General features: G+C 39.6%; 2 protein-coding genes and 1 long non-coding RNA gene across 7 annotated transcripts in view; 1 reads left to right on the forward strand and 2 right to left on the reverse strand.

Moving 5' to 3' along the window:
• The window catches only part of CC2D2A (coiled-coil and C2 domain containing 2A), a 52,154-nt gene extending 44,146 nt beyond the window's left edge, over nucleotides 1-8,008 (reverse strand). Inside the window, exons 1-4 of one of the 2 annotated variants that reach the window (XR_011725852.1) lie at nucleotides 7,920-8,008; nucleotides 6,277-6,337; nucleotides 5,451-5,534; nucleotides 5,132-5,231 (exon numbers count right to left, since the gene is read on the reverse strand). Coding sequence is in view for 1 of the 2 variants with exons in the window: in XM_071743921.1 (XP_071600022.1) it covers nucleotides 5,132-5,231; nucleotides 5,451-5,534; nucleotides 6,277-6,315 (223 nt within the window). In the remaining variant the exon portion in view is untranslated. The remainder of the gene's footprint in view (nucleotides 1-5,131; nucleotides 5,232-5,450; nucleotides 5,535-6,276; nucleotides 6,338-7,919) is intronic. The other variant, XM_071743921.1, reaches the window with a different exon arrangement.
• On the forward strand, nucleotides 5,200-6,284 carry LOC139796157 (uncharacterized). Its single transcript, XR_011725853.1, has 2 exons — nucleotides 5,200-5,331; nucleotides 5,484-6,284. It is a non-coding gene; the product is annotated as an uncharacterized lncRNA (long non-coding RNA).
• A 7,270-nt stretch (nucleotides 8,009-15,278) lies between the features above and the next one.
• The window catches only part of C1QTNF7 (C1q and TNF related 7), a 48,013-nt gene continuing 38,551 nt past the window's right edge, over nucleotides 15,279-24,740 (reverse strand). Inside the window, exons 3-5 of one of the 4 annotated variants that reach the window (XM_071743926.1) lie at nucleotides 18,209-18,406; nucleotides 17,113-17,358; nucleotides 15,279-16,281 (exon numbers count right to left, since the gene is read on the reverse strand). In XM_071743926.1, coding sequence (XP_071600027.1) covers nucleotides 15,650-16,281; nucleotides 17,113-17,350 — 870 coding nt within the window. In that variant the 5' untranslated portion in view covers nucleotides 17,351-17,358; nucleotides 18,209-18,406 and the 3' untranslated portion in view covers nucleotides 15,279-15,649. Of the gene's footprint in view, nucleotides 16,282-17,112; nucleotides 17,359-17,487; nucleotides 17,541-18,208; nucleotides 18,407-24,740 lie in introns of those variants that run through there. The other 3 variants (XM_071743928.1, XM_071743924.1, XM_071743927.1) reach the window with 3 other exon arrangements.

The raw sequence follows: 24,740 nt of genomic DNA on the forward strand, positions 1-24,740 counted from the left end.
TCAGTTGCAGCCTTTGACTTGCTCCCAAAAAGCTCAGGCTTTTCTTCCATAACTGAAACTGAGTGGCAATGTGCCTTTGATAACCATATTTATCAGGGCCTCCTTTTCCTTTGATGGACTGATGGCATTCCTCCCCTTTACCTTCCACAGAGCAGATCATCTTAGATTATTATTTCCTCAGGTAGATTCAGGAAGTATTGGGTAACCCTGGACTCTACTGTATTCCTCAATACCCAGATTAAGAGTGAGTTTTTCCAGCTCTTTACAAAGAAGCTATGCTCTTGGGATCAGACGTACAAGTAATTAAATATACCTCATCCTCTAATATACACAAATAAAAAAATAATTTAAACACTTTAAATGCACACTTCCAGCAGTTTTATGTACTAAACACAATTATTGGTTTTTTATTGCATGATACTTTGAGAAAGTACTCATCTTCCTCTCTTTGATTGCACTGCCACTGTAAGAGTCACAGCTACCCTCTTTACAGAAATCTCCAGAAATTTTTTTAGATGAAAACATAGTTTTATATAACTAATAGTTTAGAAACTCATCAAAGAAGTATTTCTTGTTTTGAAAAATCTAATTCACTTCTTCATTAATAAAATTGATTCTACCTACATACTTGTCCCCTCATCTGCACAGGCCACTTCAGTCCCACCAGAGCCCTGGAGTTCACCTGGAAATTCTCAGGAGCTTACTGAAACTTTAACTAAAATACATACTATTAACTCTTAAAGAGAAATGCTTTACATCCTTTCTTATCCATGGAATTCTCAGATCTTTTCTTCTAAACTTTTGTAACTAGCTTTTATTTTTGGAAGGAGCTCCACCATTCCTTATAGAACACACTGGCCCTTTTATTGGAACAACTGTAAGGTGAATGGCAGGAGAAAACTGTAGCTCTTTTCACAAGTGGGTTTTGTGGTACATGGCCTTTTTTTCCCCCCTCTCCTTAACTTTTAATCTGTAAACACAAGACATTCTAGGTAAATAAGTTTTTTTTAGTTATCTTCACTTATAGAATTATATTACTTGTCAGGTTTTTGAGCCAAACACTGATTTGCTCCTTGCCCTTATGAAAGAACATTGTTTGCCAAGGTCTAAGTAAAGGGTGATTTCAGGTTTATATGAGGCATTAAATTCATGAAAAGTAGATAAAACAGTAAAGGGTAAGGGCTTAGGAGTGGTAATGTCACACAACATATATCACACTATGGCTGATTCAGTATTATTACAAGACCTTTACTAGCAGCAGAAAATACTGTATGTTGAATATACAACTTAAAAATTTAAAGGCTACCTACTATACCAAAGTTAAAGTGCAAGCTAACGTCTTGGATGACCTTAGTCCACTGTCATTTAGAAAAGAAAAACAGATTAAGATTAACCCTACTAATACTTATTCTACTCATAAATATCAAAAGTTTTGGGAGAATCCTAATCTTTTCAAATTACACAATCTACTACCTAGCTTCATAAACAGAAGCATTCATTTGATTTGGAAACTTTGAAAAGAAAGAACAAGACACAGAGTGAGTATCACTACCTTGAGACACAGATGAGAAAACAAACAACCCTTAACCACTTCCTTAGCCAGAGGCATCCTAGAGACAGAAATAAGAAGTACTCAGGAAAGACACTAAGAGGGGACACACAAAAAAGCCTGTTTGCATTTTGCATTTTCCATACAAGTAATACAGGGTACGAATTAATGAAAAAACAAATCTAGATAAATATTCAGACTGAGCTCATAAAAAAGCTTAATTCCAGAGTACCAACACACTGGTTACAGCAACATCAACTGGCAAATTCCAAAATCTGGGCACGTGCCTGTTTTTAAGAAATGGGAAGGAGGAAGCTGCAGAACCATGCACAAGTCAGCCTTAGTCAACTCTACAAAAAAGACTCAACCTATTTGTAAAAAAACCCCTCAAAAATAACAAGCAGCAGAGGGCCTAAATTAGCCAAGATTAATACCTATCAAGCCAATTTAATGTTTTTTAGTGCATATCCCACCCATTCTTGTGAATGGGAAAATGCATCCATCTCAACTTTTGAACCTGCCTTAAAGAATCTCCCAGTAGGAAACACTTTGATGAACTGGCAGGGTGAGTGGGGGCACAAGCAAATCACTGGAAAATCATATTTAAAATGATAAGTAACAGCTAATAAATTCAAATCCCATACTGAGGAGGTATTTTCAGGGTCTGCCTCAATCTAATGCCTTGAAAGCATTCATTAGTGGTTTGAATGATGGAATAATGTCTATCTGTGTATAAATCATGCAGGCAAGAACTGTCAGAAAGATATTTGTTCATCAGTGACTGATGCTGAAGAGGTTTTAGAATGGAGAAATAACATCAACATATTTTACAACTTTTAGAATTATTCTTTCCATACATAAAAAATATTTTAAGGCAGTAAAAAAAAAAAAAAAAAAGGACATAAAATTATTTTTGTTACTATGTTTCTCTGTACATGTACTTTTGTTCCAAGATCTACAGCCAAGTAATTTTTGGTTTCAATAAAGAAAAAAACTTTGTAACACTGGGCAAATAGAATGAGCTTCACAAGAGATGAACTGTGGGACATGGGCATTTTCATGTATAACAATTCTTCTTTTGTACCTGTTATTTATCAGCCTGACTAGCAGGATGACATCCAGCAAATTTCTATTTAAAAAAAAAAGGTATTTAGGCATCTAAGCACACACATAATTAGATCAAAATAAATTAGTAAATTTCTGTCAATTAATTACACTAAAAATAGCAGAGACTGACTGCTTGAGAGACTAACCAGGAGAAAAAAGAATATGATTGATATTAAGTGAGGAAATAGTTGATGGATATGATTTAAAATAACTTTGCCATAGTGAGTTTGCCAGAATGAGAAAATGATCAAACTATGCTAGCATAAAGTACACCATGTATTTGAGGGACATGACAAATTGATAAAGCCAAACCAAGAGAGCAGAGAGGAGAGGAAATGGTCTATGTAGAGTTTTTTCAGTGGCACCTGCAAAATGGTGGGGTGGTGGTTATGGGAGTGGGATTATGGCAGGGCAGCACAATAGCACATCAGTGTCAGTATATTCAACAGCTCAACATATAGAAGACAGAAATATCTCATGATTGACAGATCTGTGAGACTAGATTCTAGAAGGAAAAATAAAAGATTTGCATAGATGCATGGAGACTTCAGCTCAAGGTACAGTCTTTCTCTAAATTTAGATGTAATTTAAAAAAAAAAAAATCAGATGGATAACCTATACTGCAATTAAGTTAACCAACCATACAGCCTGTTCAGAATAGCACATGCAGTCCTTTTCACTTGATCATTAAAAAAACAGGGATTTCAAAAGAAGCAACAAGAATCAGTTATGTGGCTAAACACTTAGCCCCACTGTATTAACTATATTAAATATTTTAAATAATATATATTAAATACATTTATCACATAAAGGAACTAATGGCTAGTATTATTCTCAGAGTAGTGCTCTGCTATTCTGTTTATTCTTGGAAAATGAGCTTCTGTAAAAGAAAACAATCATCCCTAGAAGGTGGCTCTTTATTTCCCCATGCAATTGATTCTGAAAACTCTTTGGAATCCATCTGTCATTTTCTAGCTGAAGTTGGCACAGTGAGAGCCCAAAAAAAAAACCAAAACTATAAACATTCAAAAGCAAAGCACACAGAACTTGAAAGAGCTGGAAACAGCCCTAAATTGTAGATGTCTGTAATATACCATATTCTGCTAAAATGAGTTTAAGGTCAATACATATATTTTACTTCTAAAACTTTGATATTGATGAAATACTGCGTGAAGGGTGTCTATATTTGACTGGATCTGGGTTTGAGTATGTAATACTCTGTTCTTTATTAGCTCTTTTATACATGCTATCTAGGTAAACCCATAAAACCATGCAGTACAGTTCTCAACATTCAGGGTGTCCTTTAACTGGAATATTGCAGAACCTAATGAAGAAACCAAGGATCAGTTTTCCAGTACCAAAAGACCTCCATTCTTTCCTGGCTTCACACTACACATTCACTTCCAACACCTTCCCACTACCATCCACCTCCTGTGCTCTTGAGTATGTTGAGTCCTGTGTCCAGTTCTGGGCCCCCAGTTCAGGAATGATATTGGGGTGATGGAGCAGGTCCAGAGAAGGGCAAGGAGGCTGTGAAGGGATCCAGCACAAGTCCTGTGAGGAAGGGCTGAGGGAGCTGGGGGTGTTGAGGCTGGAGAAGAGGAGGCTCAGGGGAGACCTCATCACTCTCTACAACTCCCTGAAAGGAGGTTGGAGCCAGGGGGGGGTTGGGCTCTTCTCCATCAATCAGTCAAGAGGCCATGGGCTTAAGTTCTGCCAGGGGAAGGTTGGGTTGGATATTAGGAAGAAATTCTTTCCAGAGAGGGTGATCAGGCATTGGAATGGGCTGCCCAGGGAGGGGGTGGATTCCCCATCCCTGGAGGTTTTTAAGAAGAGACTGAATGTGGCACTGAGTGCCATGGGCTGGGAACCACGGGGGAGGTGGATCAAGGGTTGGATTTGGTGATCTCAAAGGTCCTTTCCAACAAGGCTGATTCCATGGTTCTCTCCTACTTCATGAGCACTTCACACACATTATTAGTTCCATAATAACTAATCAGTAATTCCATACACCACCATAAACAGGAATAACCCACCAAGTGCAACACAGGAATCTCACACATGTGCAGAGGCCGCCATGTCAACACTAACACCTCTGGAAAACGTTGTTTTATGTATGTTTTATGTACCAATATTCCACTATCTCCTCCCGTTTAAACCCCAGGAGGGGCACAGCTTTCGGAAGCTGCATGCACAACGCCCCGAGACGACCCGGGACACGGCAGACATCGCCAATCCCGGGAACGAGAAGCGGGGCTGAGGGACGCTCTCCCAGGGCAACCAGCCCAACGCTCCTCCCCTTCCCCATGCATCCCGCGGCACCTCTGCCTCATCAGCTGCAGGCGTGCCCAGAGTGCAAGCCCTTAACACAAGCGACATTGCCCGTTCCCCCTCCCACCGACACCACTGAAGAGCCCGGACCCCCTCGCCAGGGCCGCCCTTTCCTTTCCTCCCTTCCCGCCCTTAAGCACTCACCGCGCAGGGCCGGGGGGGCAGCGCCGGGCGGGGCTGCCGCCATGCTGCCGCCGTTTCTCTCTTCAGCCCGCGGCTGGGTGGGACTCAGAGCCTCCGGGAGCTGCCGAGGGGAAGACAGGGAAAGGGATGGCGTATGAGTGAGAGGAAATGAGGAGAAGGAGCAAGAGGAGGAGGGGGAAGGGGAATGGAAACCGCAGCCAGTGAGACCCCGGCCCTGAGGGGAGCGCCTGCGCGCTGCCCCCCCGCGGCCGCTGCGCATGCGGCCTACGGCAGCGCGGCCATGAGGGGCCGTGAGGTGGGAGATGGGCAGAGCGTTCACCGGTTTCTTTCTGCTTTGTCTCCGAGCTCTTAGCGTCCTCCTCAGCCTTTCCACCTGGGCAGCATCCTCATCCAGGAGCTCCTCCTTTGGCAAAGAGAGAAAGAAAGAGAGCCGCGCTGTGGGGTGGAGGCTGGCCCTGTCCCTGTCCCTGTCCCTGCGCCCACAGAAGTCATCTCTGGTTGATCAAAATACCCGTTTTTTTTAACAGTTTTCTCCTGAGAAGTTTGTTCCACCGAAGCTGTTGGCAGGCTGCAGTCTTAATAAAAACTGAATCTAGCACACACGGCTGTTTTCTTTGCAAGATTAAAGTCCACAGGCAGCTCTAAAGCATCCTGCTGCATCTTTGCAGTTTGTATACCACAAAAGTTTTGTTTTGTTTGTTTTTTGGGTTTTTTTTTTCCCATTCTGGCATTTTGTTGATGGCACCGATCACAGTTTAAATGTGATCACTTTCAAAGTACCTCTACTGATGAGGAAAACGGAGTAATTTCTTATTTTTGCAGCTTACTGAAGACTACACTTAACCAGTGCTGTGAAGATAATTTAATCAACTGATTGTTGGATCAATATGAAACAGAATGAAAAAAATACACATCAAATGTGCCTGTTCCACATAACATGGTATCCATGGTTGCAGTGTATTTGGATAGAAATGTTAAGCAAACCTGCATGAAGTAGGATGGTACTGGCTGAGCCAGGGTTAACACAGCTTTCACAACACTCCTGATTTACTGATAACACTTTTTGCAGGCACTTCTATAAAAGATTCCTATTGCCCTCAGTGGAAAATGCTCATGCACCATTTTTGAACCAACTGGATACAAACCTCTGTGGTTATCATCTGGGATTCTTCTCCACGATTCATCTGGTGGGTGGCAGAGACCTCACTGTCACAAATAACATAGGAGTTATTCATGAGAAATACAATATGTACATAACATTAATGAGTTGCATTCTATTGTAACCCTGAACACTCACTTAAAGCCTTAGTACTTTAAAAAGTGTTTTTTTCAGAATGGAATGGTTCAAAAACACATGCATCAATTTATTTAACAATTCCATATAATAGTGACTAATGCGAGCCTGTTCACACTGTGTTCACACTGTAACTTTTTTTTTTTTTTTTTTAATAAAACAATCCACTTCCAGTCCATAAAGTCAACTGCAAGACTCAGATCACAGAGATGTGCAATCCCTTTTTTCCTTCACTTCCAGCATTGCTCTTGGCTGGGGTTTCAGTTTTACCAAACCTGGAACCCACCAAATCACTTCAGCTTTGCTTAAGCTAGAAAGTTGCTTTCTTTGACTACAAGCATTTAGGAATATTTTTCATCTGTGGCCTTACAACTCAGTTCATTGTTTATTACTGCAGGTTCCAGGTTCCTGTCCTGCTTTACTTTAGTGGGAAGGTGACCTCAGGTGCACTTGTTTCCTGCACAAAGCTTGTGCCAATGTAGCTGCACCCGTGCATAATATATTCTGGATTTCAAAATCCCCATGAAATAATGCACAGGAGTAAAATAATTGACCTTTTTCTGCACCTGGATAAATATTCTCTAGGAAGAGGACCAGCTGAGGCCTGTACAGGTCACTTTTTGTTTCCTCAAGATTTCTTTGTGCTGGATATTTAGAGGATAGTGCATACTTGCCTCAAAAAATGCTAAAATATGAAGAGTGACCTTTATATTCCTCTTTATCCTTAGGAAACACCTATTAAAAAATTAGAAGAAGCCAAGGAGTAACATGGTTATGTCCTGCCCAAGGCTCAGCCCTTACCAGCTATTAGCCCCAAGGATTTTCAGGATTTTTAAATCTCAACTAGCTGAATTTGCCCTAAATAAGTGTTTTTTTTACACTAATGTGACCATCTCCCAAACCACCTGGGCATTTGCCTCAGCACCAGGACCCTCAGTATCTCACACCAGGGCTAAGGGGTGATGGAGCTGAAAATGTCCACTTTTCCTTGCTGCAGGCAAGGTTCGTGTAATAACCCCCTTCACAGCACAAAAAATATGGCATTCCAAGAAGTGGCAGCATTTTTATTGCTTGGCACATAAACCTTTTTCATATCAAGCTTTATGTATCAGATTTAAAGTCTTTGCTAAAGGCACATGTAAATAGAGAGCATTGGCAACATAGCAGAAGGTCTCTTTTTTGAACAACCTTCTAGCATTTCTTGAAGTTAAGTACTATAGCAGGCACTTTAAAATGTAATAAACAACTGGATGCAAGAACTATAAAGCTCTCTCTTTGCGTGGAGACTGTTTCCAAAGCACTTAAAACTGGCAACAGAAACACAGTGAAGCTGCTCTCGCTCGTCTTATGAAAAAATAATTACATCAGAAAGCAACTGAAATACAATTTAGAGGATTTTGGATTCACTGAATTGGCTCTTCCATGAAAACACTCAGGATGCAGTGATACTGAAACAGATCTGAAGGAAAATGTTGGAAAATGTTCGTTTCCTACCTGTGTTTTCTTATTCAGCAGCTGCTGGTGTGCAGGCAAGAGCCAAGCAGAGCACTCCCCCTAGCAACAAACCCTCAGCTTTGCTTTTTTTAAAGCGGAAGACTCAAGATTCTCCTCCTTAAACGACCAAAACAGTTCCGGGAGACTTCTTTTTGAAAACAATTTCTTTTACAGTAAAAGAGAAAGTCATGAGTAAGGCATGAGGAGGGTGGAGTGGTTGCAGCTCCAGCAGACAGCAGTGTGCTTCCAGTTACTGCAGTAACTGTAACTTTTGGAAAAAAAAAATACTTTTTCAGGATCAAGATTGGTTATTTCAGATTGAAATACAATCAAGACAGTCAATCCTCCTAACTTTTAAGTACCTAGCTTTTCTAAATTACCTGATTCATTTTCTGTGTTCTTCTATGTCTAGAGGAGAGGCACAGACTTCTTGAATTGTGTTTGAGTCAGAGCAGCAATTCCTGAATATCAATCCTTTGCTGGAGAGCCTGGCTCGATCTGTTGACTGTTAAATATTGTTAAGCCAACATTCATGCTATATGCCAGCATTCTAGCAAATAAAATTTTTTTAAAATCAGTTTCACTCTGAAAAAAATCCCTGGCATCAGTCATGTAGGGATAAGTCCTTGAAATGGATGGTTAGTAGCCTGTCATGTTCCAAGTGCTGTCTCTATTTTCTAGTGCATTAAAGTACTCATTGTATTAACTGAAGCTGTATCAATTGTTTTTTATCATGTTTTATCATGGTTTTTTATTTAGCTGTATCATTGTTTTTTACAGATTACCTTTACAAGTCAGCATGAGCCTTAGCAAACTTCTTAGCTTGTCATTTTGGGAAAAGACAGTGGGAAAAGTAGCAGAGTTTAAAAAAAAGGTATAATCTCTCAGCAGCTGTCATTTGCAAAGCCAAGCTTTTTGCCACAGCAGGATTAGAAAATATATCAGTAAATGCTTTGAATCTGAGGGAGGTGAATCCTGAAGCCAAAGCAAGAAATAAGACAAACTTTATAAAATTTTTAATATGCTTTAATATTTCTGTAGCAGGAAAAAAGAAGCATATGAAGATTTCATTAAAGTTTTTCTAAAGCCTTCTTGAAGAGAAATACAATAACCCTGGATAGGATAAATTATCTACTTGTTAGATGCTCACAACCAGTTAATGTACATAATAGGGATAGCAAGAAATAACATTTTTGTCAGATATTTTTTAGAAATGTGAATTGTCATATAGACAATTCCTAGTTTTGTAGGTACAAAGCATTTTACAGTATTCTTCTTAAATCTGGAGAGGTGTCTTTTCTGCTGCCCTGGATTGTTAACAAAGAAATTCCTTGTGTTAATGTGTATTAGTATCTTTAGTATGACCAGAATAAACAATACTGCTGATATAAAACATAGTTATGATTAGACCTATTTATAGTTGTCTTATATTAACAGTCCCTGTAGCACCTGGAGTTCTCTTACTGCAAAGTTTTAGGAGCTGGAATCACATGAAAAGAGATTGCTAAGCTGTTTCCTATTTCTGAGTAGTGTTGTAAAAAGCAGATTACTACAAGAAATAAACAAGTGTAATAGATAACAAGATTGGGAATAGGCATTTTCAATTGCTAAAAGAGGAGCAATCACAGCTAGAAAACACCTGACATGACACCAACTTTCAGGAATGGGAAAGGTAAGTAATCAGGAGGCAGGTTTTTTGTGTTAACATGTACAGTGAACAGTGTCTACTACCTGCTAAGTCTCCCTGTATGTGGAACTGTGGGAATGATGCAGTGGTTGGACCTTCCTACAAAATTTTGGCAGGGGCTGAGGTTCAACATCTTGTTTTGCTGATGTGTCTGTGTCCCCAGGGTTTACTCCAGGCTCAGAACCAGTTGTAGGAGCAGTTTAAATGATGGACAAATAGGAACAGCATTAGGTAAGGAACATGGTTACCATGTCCTAAAGGAGCAGTGGGGAACCTTTGCTTAACAGGATGAAAGCTGCTTAAAAGCACACGTTAGTACAATGATTTTACTCACAGGAGACACTCAGAATTCAAGCCACATGTGTTCCCTGGGGTGGGGAGCAACTTGTTTATCTCAGTCAGCACTATAAAAACAAAGTCAATCCCGATTTCATTGATTACACTGGACAGCAGATTTAGTGCTCCCAAAGCACTAAATGTGAGTAGCTCTACTTTCTGAGAAGTGACACTGTCACACTTAATCATAAAAAATTGCTTTGTCAATGATAGTCAAGGATGGCTTTTAGCACAGGCAGGGTACACAGCAGCTTGTAGTGACACACAGGGTCTTAGACACCAAGTTCAGTGCTGAAGCAGTTTTAAAATTAACACTAGACAATGGAAGATGGTGTTTATTCTCAGGCTTGGAGGATAATGTGAAGTTCAGATTGCCATATGGACCTCACAAGTTTTAAGGTGCTTGATGATTGTTTTCCAACTCAAAAATTTTAAATCCTTTCTATAGTCTTCCAAGCGCAGGGATAAAACTTGGAAAGCAGAGAGATAAAAGGGACTGCTGGTACATTTCCTTCATACATTTCCCTCATTTCTAGAAACTTCTTGCTAAAAATTCTCTTTAGAGCCGTCTGAGAATGGTAGTTTAAGTTTTTCAAGAACTCAGTATTTTTTGTTGCTTTGTTAACACAATATAAGCAGAGCTATTCTTTCACAGAGATTATTTTACCACAAACAATGTATGTTTCGTATTGCCTTCAGGATTTTGACAGGTGCTTTGTAGTTGAAAAGAAACAAATTAATTTTTTTTTTTTTTGTATAAGTAGAAGCACTCTGTGATACAGTGAGGTTTTCTACTCCCAGAATGAAATATCCTTAAAGCCATCAATATTTAAATGTACATAAGAGTGTTGAATTTGGAGGCCTGGGAGCAACCTGAGCAATACTTTATGAAAGTCTGACAAGAAGTTACTTCAATCATCACAAGGGTACTTCTGTGTCCTCATTAGTCCACATCTGACCAACTGGGAGGCATATAAATTACCATATTAATTTATAGCAATTTTTCCAGTTAGCAGATTGTTCTCTAAGAGAAGATGTCCTACAGTTAACTTTTGCCATCTCAAAGTTAAAGGCAATTTATTCACCTAGATACAGGCAATCTGAAGAGAAAAGTATCTCCAAATTCTTCATTTCTTAAGGTAGGCATCTAATATAGCAGCATCCAAACAGAGCTTTGCCACACCTCTTTGCTTCCACTGGTGACAGGAAGGCTAACAAATAATTTAGCCTAGGCAATGATCTTTGATCCTCTAGAGATTAAAGTCAGGTAAGATAAATTTCACACGAATAATTGCTTCTGGAGGAACAGTCTGCATAGAGGAAAAATCTCCTCACATCTTATCCAGCAGGTAGCTGCTGGATCATACCAAAATAATTATACTCAAAACTCAGGGCTATAAGCCAAATAACCCAAGACACATTGTTTTTTTTGTAGGTATTTACTATTAAATACATATATAATATGTATAATTATTTTTTCTTTTGCTTTGGGTAGTAACTTTCATTAATAGGGCTGATGAATGCACTTAGGACAAAACTATGTGTCAGCAACAGAGAATTTCTTGAGTTCTTGGAGTCTTACAAATCTCAAAGTTCTTGAACTTTTCTTCATAGCAGCAGGAAAATGAATCGTGCCTCTGAAATCCAGAAATACTGACATAAACTCAGTTTGCAGTGTTTGCTTAAGTAGTTACATGAAAATTAATATAACTTCTATATGCTCTGTGAGCTGCAATCTAAATTTTTACATTTAAAGGAATAAATTGCATCTTAGAAGCAATGTATTAGTCATTGAGAAAGATTGTATAATATTGCTTTCTCAGCTCTATTTTTCTCCTGGTAATTAATCAATTAATAAAAAGATGTTTTTGGATGGGATTCATCACCTACTGAAATACATACATAATTTAAGCCACATCTCCACAAAAAACTCAACTTTCTACTAATCAAGCTACTTAGTGCAACTTCAGCATATTATCCTGGTTATGAATTGCCTGTCAGTGGACAAATTAAACCTATTACTTAAAAGAGAATCAGGAACTGTCATAGTGAAGAAATATAAAGTGAGCTTAGTGGGTGACCTGTGGAAGATAAACAAAAATAAGGTATTAAAGAAACTGTACCAACTAATGAAACCTGCTTGATAGTGAATAAAATAAGCTGCTTGTCAGATTTTTATTTTTACCTGTCACAAAAACACTTCAGTGGTGTTGGGGAGGAGTAAAAAGATTTGAAGACTGTAGATAATGTTTTCATAAAAGTCTGAATGAGTAAAAGATTGTGGGATCTTTTTTTTTTTTTTTTTTCAAGTAACTTTATTTTTACATATGAATATTTACATAAACATATCCCAAATAAATATATATATGTGCATATACACTTAAAATCTCAGGAACACTGATTTTCTTAATATTGTTGGAAGGTTTCCTGGTGGTCTCAGGTTTGTATGAGTTCTTCCAGCATCAGAAAGTTGATCAGTTGGTGCTGCAGCAAACATTCTTTCTCCTAAAAGTTTCTTTTGGTAATACTCATTTCTCTCTGCTGACTGTAGACAAAGTCTACTTGACTAACTTGGTCTGGTTGCCTAAATTTGTATGTGTAGAAATTTTTTCTTGGTTTCAAATTTAATCCCAAAGAGATTTTGCTCTCTGTTATATCCCCCAACATCCTGAAAGCAAACCAGACTTCCCCACCTACTGTTGCCAATAGTGGGAAGATTTCAAGACAAGTTATTCTCCATATAAATTCAATTTTAGACAGAAGAATACCCCTAATGAAATATCATGTCATCATAGTAGATCCATTTTCAAGTAAAATCATAATAATAACAATGATTGACTTCAGAATAATGTCTCTAGATCCTGAGTGAGGGCAGGGACTCATGCTACTTGTATAAGTATATTGTCCATATATGCAGGAAAAAAGATTCTTCTTGTCAAAACCTATCAGAATAATTCAACAAAATTCCTAATTTTTATCAGTTTGTGCCAAAATTTCAAGCTGTTCAAATAACTACAGGATCCAAGTGGGAAAACTGAGGGAAGCTGAAATGACTTTTCTATGACTGTGCAAACATAAATCTAAGTATTTATTAAGTAAAGGGAAACAATAACTCTTGGTTTGGCTATTCCCATGAAGTAATTTTCAACACAGGTTAAAATACCTCTTTTCCATTTCATTGTTTTTTACAAGATTATTACATGGAATCCGTTTATTTTGCCAGGAACATTACACTGTGAAGCCCCATCTCTTTCTCTATTTAATGGTGAAATATGTTTTGCATCAAAATTTATTGCAACTACCAAATGTTTTTATAAAGCCTGAAAAAAATTGGTCATACTCTTTTCTGAGCTTTCACTTTAGAGAACAATTTCCAACTTGGTATGAAATCTTTCAAATAAAAATCTGTTATTCCTATCATAAACTTTCTATCGATGGAAATGCCACGAACCTAATCCCATATTTATCTTTACAAAACTCATGTAATTAAATAAATCTATTAGTTGCTTCTTTTGCATAATATATACTATAAATCCAATCCTACATTTGTTGAATTATGTTTCCTGGATCTCACAGACCTGACGTGGTTGCCTGGCCTGTCCCATGGAAGTTTTTTGCAGACTGCAGTGAGCAGTGCTGATATTCCTTGTGCCTCCTGTAGGCACGGGTGGCTGTGAAGCACTGGCATCAATCCTTGTTGTAAATGATGACTGGGCTGCATTTTGCACTCACATTTTGCTTAATTTGCAGCTGTATAAAGTGATTTTACAGCACAGTGATAAACTGAATCTCCAAGTCTTCTCCTCTGCATTTTTCACAGGAAGCAGCCCTTGTGTAACCGTAATAAATTAGATGTCTAGTTAGAAAAATAATCCAGTTTTGCCTTCTACTGCACATCTCTCACTGTCAAATAAAATAAGGGTTGTTCAGGCTCTGGCAGTTTGATTTGTGAACAGGACTTGGAAACTGTTCTCAGCAATCAAGGATGCAAAGGTGTGTGTTAATGCAAGGGGAAGGGAGGGCAGAGGTACAGGTGCATTGGGGGATGTTCCATACATAACTGTTACACTCATCTTGCAGCCTGAGTGATATTTTTGTGTGGTTTTATTTGGTTTTAATTTTTCTTAATTAACTACACAGAAAAAAAAAAACCCCAAGAACTTTCCCTCCAGGTTGTTTGTAAAGTGGGATCTGTTGTGCAACACGGACCTTTAGCATTTGGGACTATCCAAATAACTGCTAAAAACAGCATCTGGGATGAACAAGTTAAGAATTTAATTTTTTTTGAAAGGGAGGACACCTGATTAAAGATTGCCAGTCTTGACTGAGGGGTGTTGAGTGCTGGAAAGCTCCTGGTGTTCCTAGGCACTTTTTACAATGCTTGACTACTGCCACTGGTAAAATGGGTTCCTCGTTCCATGGGAATTCTATTTTATCCCCTATGGAGCTTGCTGTGCTCCTATCTGGTAGAAGGAAGTGCCAAGAAATTTTATCCCCAGATGGTTACTTGCAGGCTTTGATCAAATCACCTCTTAAGCACATTGACAAGAAAAAGAAACTGAACTTGTTACATGTGGAACATGAATGGGTAGAACAGTGAACTTTTTTTTGCAATTTTTGAGTAAGTTTTTGAACGTAAGTAACTACTCTTTATTCATACTTGTAATTCCATTTATTATATATCCAAAGGGCTGTAGCTACAGCCTGTTCTGATGACTCATATTAAGCTGATTATCCACTAATTCCTGTGTATCTTTTCAAATGTTCACTATTTCCTAAATGCAGTCTTTCATCCTATGACATACATTTATTTCATTGCATTTGGCCATTTTGGGATAGAAGTCTGCTTTAATAATGTGATCTAGTTTGTTGCATATAATTTATTCTTTTTATGGGTTACTGTTCTATCAGGTTTTTTGGCATCCACAGTTTTCTTCAGCAAAAAGTTTGTATTTTCTTCCACGTTTCTCCTAAAGATACTGAATATTATTGAAAGAATAGCAAACCCACTTGGAGTTACACTGGAAATATATTGAATACTGATTGTCTGACTGTGAGTTTTCAGATTTCCCAGTTTTAAATTATTTTATGTGAGTAATACCTTTATTCTGTTCTTTTATGGCTGTCATTTGGTAGTCTTCAGTACAAATCTTCATGTAATTATTAGTTAATTAGGAATATGATTCAGTGGTGTAAATATCAGATAGCAGTGTCCTTGTGACCTGTTCAGCTGCACCCCTAAGCAGACATTCTCATTTTATTCCTCTCCTTTTTTAGGATCAATATTTTATCTGTTTTTAATGTATTTCCTGCCTTAGAATGACCAAAGATGATACTGCCATAAATTGTTCCATTTTACTTTAGTGTCATATACAAAATATCCATTCTACATAGCAACTTAATGTATTTTATATAAAATCCAATGTACAGTATCTTAAATTTGTTTAAATAGTTTTATAAACATAACTTTCAAGAGGAGGCAGTCCTGGAGTGATGCAGTCTTTTGTTAATCACGGTTGCTTTTGATAACCCTCCTGTTCATAAAAAAAATCCAGGTTAGATTCTCATGAGCTCAGGTTTGGTTCCTCTTCAAGCAAAAAGAAACTCCCACATTATTTATGTGTTTTCCAGCCTTGTGTCCCTCACCCAGCTGGATAAAATCCCATGCCAGGGTGTCCAGTTCGAATGTCATTTGATGTCACCTGCTTCAGAGCTCACCTTCATCTGATAAAGCATCAAGGTAATCTGTATCAACATACAAAAGGAAACCAGAAAACAAACTGTCTGCCCACGTTGGGTCAGAAAAGAGACCATTTTGGTCGGTGTAGAAGATCTCAAGCCACACTTCATCCTCTGGCTGAAGGTAGATCACTGTGGAGCCCGAAGCCACGTCGTGGTTGCCCGTGTTGGCATCAAAGGTCTTTATCCGGTACTTCCCGTTGTGAACCAGCCCAATTGCAAGGTGTTTGTTTGCTAAGGTGATGTCGTAAGAAAAATAATAAATCCCTGGGATGGCACAAATGAACTTCCCCGTGGAAGGGTTGTAATGCTCCCCCTCGTTGAAGAGTACTTTGTTGAACACGATGGGCAGTCTTTCCTCCGGGTAGCTGGTGGTGATGCCAACAGAGAAGGCAGATTTCAGCACGATCTGTCCACATTTACAGACCCCTGGTGCTCCTGGTTCTCCTCGGTCTCCTTTATCTCCCTTAGGTCCAGGTGGTCCAGCTGGACCTATTTCACCTTTGGCACCAGTCAGTCCTCCAGGTCCTTTTTTACCAGACTGACCTTGGTCTCCTTTCTCTCCAGCTGGTCCTACTGCCCCAGTCTTTCCTCTCAGACCTTCAAAAACATGTTAAGTTAGTTAATCCTTGCACATATCACCTCAGAAAATGATTGTGTGGGCTACTGTGTGTGCCTGAACAAACGAGAAAAACACGGTCAGAATTTCAAAACACTCAAAAAATACTTCCAAAACCTTTTAGTAAGTTTGTGAGAGGAATGTCAAGTTAGAACAGAGGACTGGGCTCTGCAGCTCAGGGCTCTTTTTTTAATTATTATTATTATTATATTCCTCCTTTTCTTTGTATATCTTGATTAAACATTGAAGAATTTATAGGTAATCAGTGAAGAATTTATAGGTCATCACTCCATTGCTGATGGAACTATGGGCCAAGCTGCCTATATAATAATCCTTTTCCACCAAATATCTCCTCTTTTGAGCATTTTTAGTGTGAGCCTAAATCTCTGCCAGTCTTACTCCTGGCTCGTGGCACAAACAAGACTATTTGACACCACACAAACTTCATTTTTCCCAAACTATAAATTTCTTTGCATCTATATGCAGGAAGTCTGTGCGTTTACATTTAATTACATCCATTTCAGTAGGTGCATATTAGACATGTCTAAAATATGCATCTTCATATTTTCATTCTCTCTGTATATACATGCATCACACTGAAAATCAAACAGGCACATACACACACATTATATATATATCTATATGTATATAGATATAGATATATGTATATATATAGGAAAACTCTTATTTTGTTGTACATACACACACATTCATTATATATATATATATATATATATATATATATATATATATATATAGGAAATGTCTTATTTTGTTGTACTACTGTGTTAAGTTACACAAATATTCAATACCTGCACTCCCTTTTTCACCTTTTTCTCCCTTCCTGCCATCTCTTCCATCTCTTCCTGGAAGTCCAATGCGTCCATGGGGTCCAGGGGATCCATTGGCTCCGGGAGGACCTGCAGGACCTGGCAAACCAGGGATGCTACAGATGTATCTGGTGGAGTAATTTTCTCCTTTGAACTGGCTTTGGAGAGGTTGTTCACTTGTGTAGATGGCAAAACTTGTAATGTAAAGCAACACAAACATGCTTGGATCTGGAAAAAATAAATAAGAATGAGACTATTTATGCATCTCGGGGCACTCCAGTCACATGGAGATGACTGTGAGCATGCAGTAAGTGTGACCCTGTGGTGCACAGGTACACATCCAGGGATCTGCATTACCAGAATCCATGTAGGAAGCATGGAGGAAAGTCTGTCAGGCTGGATGTTTTTCTGGTCTCTATATATGTTACTGTATGTATTCTAAGCAGCTTATAGAATGACATAGTATAACTGGTGAATTCCAGCTTTTTTTGGACAAAATTTTGACAGGTTAAAAAAAAAGAGTCTGTATTTTTCAATGCAAAGTCATTTGCTTGCAAATTTCAGTTTGCCTTTGGAGCATTTATCAGCTTTATGGAGAAAATCCCTCTTCCTGGAGGGAGTTCTCTGGGTGCTAGGAGGATGTCCCCATAGGAACAGGCTGGACACAGTTTACACCTAAATTTCATTTTGAAATTTTCCCATTATGGTTGGAAATGAACCTGAATAACTGCAGCAAAGATTTGTTAAAGAGCTACAGCTTCAGTGCCTGGTTGGAAATTTGGTGACCACAGCAGAAGTAACTCCTTCACCCTGCCAAGCAGTCAGGGGGAACCAGGGAGCTCCTTGCAGAGAAGGGATGGAGAAGAGATGCTACCAGGTTGGGTTTCCTAAAGCCTGGCTTGGACTGCAAGGAAATTTTATTATTAAATTTATTTATTACTTATTAAAATTTTATAGATAGTATTTATGTGTTTTCACAAACAATTGAATGTAAACTGGATTTCTCTGTTCTCCTATCTGCTGGGGGAATAAAGAAAAACCACTGTACAAAGAGCAACATGCTGAGGAGTTGCAGTACCTGATGCACAAAGGTGTCTGAAATTAATGTTGCATTAGCAGAGAGGGAGTCATGGGTCAAATGGGATTGTGCCAGTCAAGCAGTATTTTTTTTAGTTCCCTTGCTGGGTTCTCAGACTCATGTGAGGCTTTTGGTTGGAGTTATCCATTCCTGCAGAGCTACTTTATGGTATTCAAGGAAATCAGAGTCCACTGGTTTCTGTGGGGAGAAAAAGAAGAAATAGAGGGGGAGGATTCAGATAAATATCTGTGTAAAAAAAAAAAAAGTACCTCTTTTTTTACAGTGAAACTCTAGGCTCATTCTCAAACTCAGAGTTAAAGATGTTGCAAAGTAAATTAATCTAGAATAGTTCCCATTAACTTCTTGGTGATACTGATTGGCATTGACAGATTAAAAACCCCAAACCATCACATTTATTTGCAGCTCATTTTCTATTTGTCTTGGTATCAATGGCACTGCAGGGAAAAAAGCACGAGTTTCTTGTAGCTTCAGAGAAACAAGCAAGGCTCCCAAATCCTTTTTGGTGATGTATGTTCTGCTTTTCACATTAAGCATCAAATTGACAGAAACCAAACTATTAATTTTGCTGTCAGATGATGAAGCCTTGCAGGAGAGTCAGGCACAACAGCCTCCAGGAGGGGATTAGCATGTGAGTGCTTTAACATCAGAGCAGAGCAGCAGATGAGAACTCCAGGGTAATCATTAGGTACAAGCACAAACTTCACAGTGACATTTGCTCTGGTGTTGTGCTGAGAGCACCTAAATAAAGCTCATGGATGTTCATAGGTCTTGGAACAGTGACTTCAAACAAAGCTCTCTGCAGAGATGAACAACTTCAGGCACCATAGGGAGCAGCTTGGAGGGAGTTCATGCCCAGGACTAGATTTATATTTTACATGGAGTGGGTGGATAAGAGCCAGACATGACCTAAGGATCAAGGACTAGACATAAACCTGCCCTTTGCTAGATGAAAGTCTGAATCAGGAGGATAAGTTCTCCCACCCTCTGCTGCATGTAAACCAAGCAAAAGTAATCTCAACAACTGCTGATTTTGCCTCTGTCCATGATTTTTTACAAATCAGGGTAAGAACCTCCACACAGCTGCTCCTGTCACTGCTGGGCCAGGAACTTCTTGATGGGTGAAGCTGTCTCCAGCTCCCAGACCTCCTCATTGTTCTTCTCATGTGCCTACAGGAAATTCATTATTTTGGGATGTGTTTCTGCTGGGAAAAAAGCCATTTGGGGAAGGTGAGGGGATTGTTGAGGTTGTTGAGATGGGGATGTGCCTCAGATGTCTGGGGCTGAACCAGATGCTGTTGGAGAACCAGTGTGGGAAGGAGAAGGCACAGGGAGAAATAAGTAGAACTTTGAGTTAGGAATTGGAGGTCTTAAGGAGTGGTGGAGCATCATCTATAACAACACCTATAGTAATGTTGTTATAACATTATTAATTAACATCTATAATAACAGTTATCTTCATCAAAATCATCACCAAAAATAATAATGAGAAAGATATGAACAGAGGATTAGAATAATGTTATCCCAAGTTTAGAAAATTGAATTTCAGGAGATTCCAAATCCACTGGGTAGAGCAAGAGTCATGCCAAGACATTTACTGGAAGACTCTGGACATGCTGATCTGTTCTAATCTGCAGTGATATCTAAGTGAGGGTGGCAGATTCATTTGTTCCATCACTTTAATTTGCACAAGCAGCCTCATCACTGCCATTGGACATAAATCCAAATGACCACCTGATTCATACAAGATTGGGAAAATATTAAAAAATTTATTCTGGGACCTTATACTTTGTTTCAGTCTGTTAAGATGACAGATCTAAAGAATTAAAAGAAGCATCAAAAGAAGATGGCCAGCAGGTCAGCAGAGATGATTCTCTCCCTCTACTCTGCTCTCATGAGGCCCCACCTGGAGTTCTGTGTCCAGTTCTGGAATACTCAGTCACAGGGAGGACATGGAGCTGTTGGAGCAACTCCAGAGGAGGGCCATGAAAATCAGGCAATCAGGGTGGTTAAATATTGGCACAGTTTGCTCAGGGAGCTGGTAGGAAGCATTCAAGGTCAGGCTGGAAAGGGCTCTGAACAACCTGATCCCGTTGAAGATGTCCTTGGTCAGTGCAGGGGGAGTTGGATGAGACATTTAAATGTCCCTTCCAGCTCAGACTGTTCCAGGATTCTATGATCTACCTTGAGAAGATACCCTTAGGAAATCTTATTTAATAACTAATATACTCAGACTATGTCATAAGATTTTTTTTAAGCTTAGGAATCAAGTTTTGAGACCTCCTGGTGTATGATCCAATCTTCCTCCCTTGTCCAGCGTTGCAGATCTTAATTCTAATTCTAATTCTAATTCTAATTCTAATTCTAATTCTAATTCCTAATTCTAATTCTAATTCCTAATTGCTCTTGTTTTTGTCTAATTTCTTGTCTTTGTCTAATTCTAATTCCTTAATTCTAATTCTAATTCCTAATTGCTCTTGTTTTGAAACGATCCTAGAAGACTTCCCATGAATCTGTCATAAATAAAAGCTGCATGAAAAGCCAGTAATTCTTAGTCACAAGTTACCCTGGCTGTGCTTTTACTTTTGCCTTTCTTTGCCAGCTTTGACTTAACTCCAACACATATGCACGATGGTTTGAAAAGGAGAAGTGTTTGAACTTCATTGTGCAAAAGAAGATTCAGACATGAAGCAGGGATGCTCCTGGGCCTTATCTGTCTGCAGCACTGGCAATGGTGCAGAACAAGACAGTCTGTAAATCCTCAGCAGCAGCAAAGCCCTGTGCAACCTCCCATCTCTGCCTTGCATCCTCACTGTGAAATGTACAGCCCTTCCCCAGCTTTCCCATCCAGGAGAGCTGTGGGAGCAGAAACAAGTTGGAGAAGGAGGTAGGAAGTCATGATGAGAGGAAGAGAGAGAGAGACCTTCAGTGATAAGCTTGAAACCTCACTAGCTACACCTGTCTTTCCCCCCTCAAAATATGATCCACAAAAATCAGTTGTGTCCCCAGAGTCCAAACCTTCCATTCAGTTTCCCAGCACCACCTTTTTTACAAAGCCTCAGAAACAGTGGCATGGTTTTTATGCTCTTTATGCTCTCTGATACTTTACACTGATCATTCACCTCCAGTTGGTCATGGGTTTAAGCACCTCCCAGCTTGTTTTGTGTTCTGGAGACTTTCTGAGCTCCACCTTTAGGATCATGCCTCATCCTAAGGAGTCAAAACCCCAGCCAGGTGCCACCACACACCCTGAGTTAGTTACACAATCCAGCAATCTCCTCATGGTTTTCCATTGTCTTTACTTCCCTTGTGTAAGAAGGAGAGAGTGACCTGACACTTTTTTTTAGCAGTCTAAACTTTTGATTCCCAGCCCCAGAATGGCTGATGATACCCAAAGGGCTCAGTCAGCCAGTTGGAACATCAGCTAAATAATTCTGAGAGAACAATCTTTAAAGGTCTCATTAGAAATGCTGACATTTAATGGTCTTATTCCCTCACGTTTGTGCTCAGTCATGGTTGAGCAGTCTCCTTCATCACCACATTGCAGTCAGATTCTTCAGTCACATCTCCAGCCTTCATGGAAAACACAATAATAAAGACCAGAAGTTAAATGTGTTTGATATTCAAAATATCAAAGGAGTGGGAGTAATTTTATTTCTCTGTGTCTGACTTGTAACATGGCCTCTCTTTTCTAGTTCTAGCTATCCTCATTTTTTGGAAGGGTTTATTTATTACTCTTAAAGATGCCCTAGAATCTGATCAGTGTGTGTATCAGTGAGATAGTCTGACTCAGCTGGGGGGAATTTTAACATGAGGACTGGCAGGCAAAGCAGTTTCACTGCCAGCTGTATCCAGAACACACAGATAAATGAAACCTGACAGACTTTATCTTGACAGAGAGCCAAGAAGCCAGGCCAGTTGCTTACAGTTAGCAATGAACATGGAGACAATAATAGGTTTGCTTACAACGTAGAGAAAAAATGGCCAGAATTTGACCTGGGAGACTCAGGATACAAGTGTCTCTACAACTCAGGTGCATGCTTCTTTAAAAGGTTTTCTTAAAAAAAATTTAAAAATAAATTAAAAAAAAAATAGATAGGAGGCATAAATCACAAGCTGTCTTCAGGGGTGAGCTGCAGTTTTCAGGGTCAGCTATGAATCTGAACTGGAGTTTAGCAGGTGGAAGTATGTAGCATACTTAAAGATAAAAAGATGCCTAGAGCAGTGCCCATGTCCCATGGAGTGACTTTCAGTTCAGGCAGGTGTCCTCCTCTTCCTCCCCAGCCCTTACTAGGAGAATTTCCATCTCCCATCTTAGAGCCTTCTCCATTACCAACCTTGTGATGGTGGAAGAGAAGTGGAGAACAGCCTGGGGAAAACCATTTTTGGATGGCATGGAAAGAGCCAAAAAAAAAAGGGCACAAAAAGAAAATGTCAGATTGCAAGGCAGATGAGGACAAACAAGAACAGAAGTCATAGACTTTGTCTGCTTTGTGTCTTGTTCTCACTTGTGTTCATACCTGGGCTTTGGGAGCAGAAGTCCATGAAGAGCTCCCATCATGACAGCACAGGGATGAGTGATGGGGACCAGCCAAAAAGTGAGCTCAGGATAAACACAGCAAGAATAACTTTGGGAACTTTGCTGGCTTTCTGGCTGAGTATGTTCCAGTCCCCAGGAATGGCTTAGTTCTCATCCCCTCAAGGTAAATGTTCTTTATTAAATCAGAAATATCTCTGAAGATGGATTCTCTTTCACCCAGTTGTGCCCTTGGTAGCAACATATTGTAAGACAAAGAACAGTGCTCACCCTTTAGAAAGATAATAATGGAGAGGAGAAAGCTTCCAGACCCTGAAAGGGACATTCCTCCCCATAGCACATTGTTTTCCTCTGGAAATTCATCAAATTATATCACCCAGGCAACGTGCCTTTCTGGAAACCCTGTGGATAAGTAGGAATCCAGCCAGGGACTGCATTCTACAGCAGACTAGGCAAAGACCAAAGGAGCAATTTAAATGCTTGTACAGGACTAAGCTGGTTGATTTCCCCTGAAGCAAGCTAGGGAAATCTCCCATAACCTTCTCTGCCAGAAGAGCAGGGAGCAGCCATGTTCAGCTGAGTGGCAACTTCTTTTTTCCATTTCTGCTGGACATGGAAGGGGACATCTGTCCAGGGCTTGACAGGAGTCAATTTTTTCACACTCTAGACATCCATAGTTAAGTTAGCAATATTTTGAAGTGTACAAAGGATTGCTCTGCACTGCTGTGCAACACAGCAAGCCATTGGCTTTTCCAAGAGAAGTGGAAATTTGGTCCACATGGGCAAATCCCCGGCTAGAAGTGGCCTGCTGAACACTGTGATGCTTCAGTCCAGGTTGTATTGTAACCCCTCCCTAACACACTGGAATCTGCAAAGGTGGGATAAAGATAAATTTTCTAACTTCAAGATTTTAGTAAGTATGCAGGTCTGACAAGACTGTGGAGGACCAATTAGTTTTTATTTATATGACATTCAGAAGATGGAAGGCATTGTAAAAGCCCCATACTATGAATTTAATTATCCTAAACCACTCTGAACTTTATTACTGGGAGTTTATATGTTGTGGCACAAAAGGAATCTCTGAAGGGCTCTGTGCCAGCCAAGCTGTGCTCCCAGGAGCAGCAGAACAGAGCTCAGGTAATACCAATCCTGAAAAAACCACTACAGCTCTCAAGTTGAGAACCTTCAAGAGACAACTGCACAGTTCTGGTGCTAAGTCCTATGGGCTGAATTTATAAATGTTCCTACAAGTTTCCATTTTTTTTGTTTGACTTTCACATCCGGAAAATACATCTTAGGGGGGACTGGATACTTAAGTCCAGCTGAATGAACCATAAAACCTGTGGCATAGCAACTGGAGCAGGATAAGCTGCTGTACCCTAGAGTTTCTGAAGATGGTCCTGGTTTCAGGACAATCTGGAGGAGCAGTGCTGAGCACCACACATACTCAGGATGTGCACATCTGAGATGGGTCAATGCCCAAGCAACTTGTAGCCATGCAAATCCTGCTGGTTCTCCTGCAGGACTGTGCATAGAGGGCTGCACTATCCACTGCTCAGGTTTAGCTGCAAGGCTTCCATCTTCTGACCCCCAGGAGCACCAAAGAAAGAGGCTCAACCTGAAAAGAAAGAGTCAAACTGAAGAGAGAGGTTGTGGCTGTGAAGATGAATCTCACTGAGATGTGGCTCTTAGGAGGCTGTGTCGTGTTGGCACAAACTATAAATGCATTTAAAAGCTTCATCCTTACTGAGAAGGAGTGGAGCTTCAACATCTGAAAGCCTGAGGCGTTTTAAAAATGGCACAGGAGCTTTGAAGCTTCAAGTGCATTTCAAAATGCCACCCACGTCCCCAGCCCCTGGGACTGCCAGCATCTCGTGTCAACCCTGGTGGTCTCCTCCACACTGGTGCTTTAATTTGTCAGTACAGGAGATAAAAATTTGGCCCTGAAATCAGCATCCTTCCCTGAGTGTGGCTGTT

This window comes from Heliangelus exortis, chromosome 4 (genome assembly GCF_036169615.1).
Source record: "Heliangelus exortis chromosome 4, bHelExo1.hap1, whole genome shotgun sequence".
NCBI lineage: Eukaryota > Metazoa > Chordata > Aves > Apodiformes > Trochilidae > Heliangelus > Heliangelus exortis.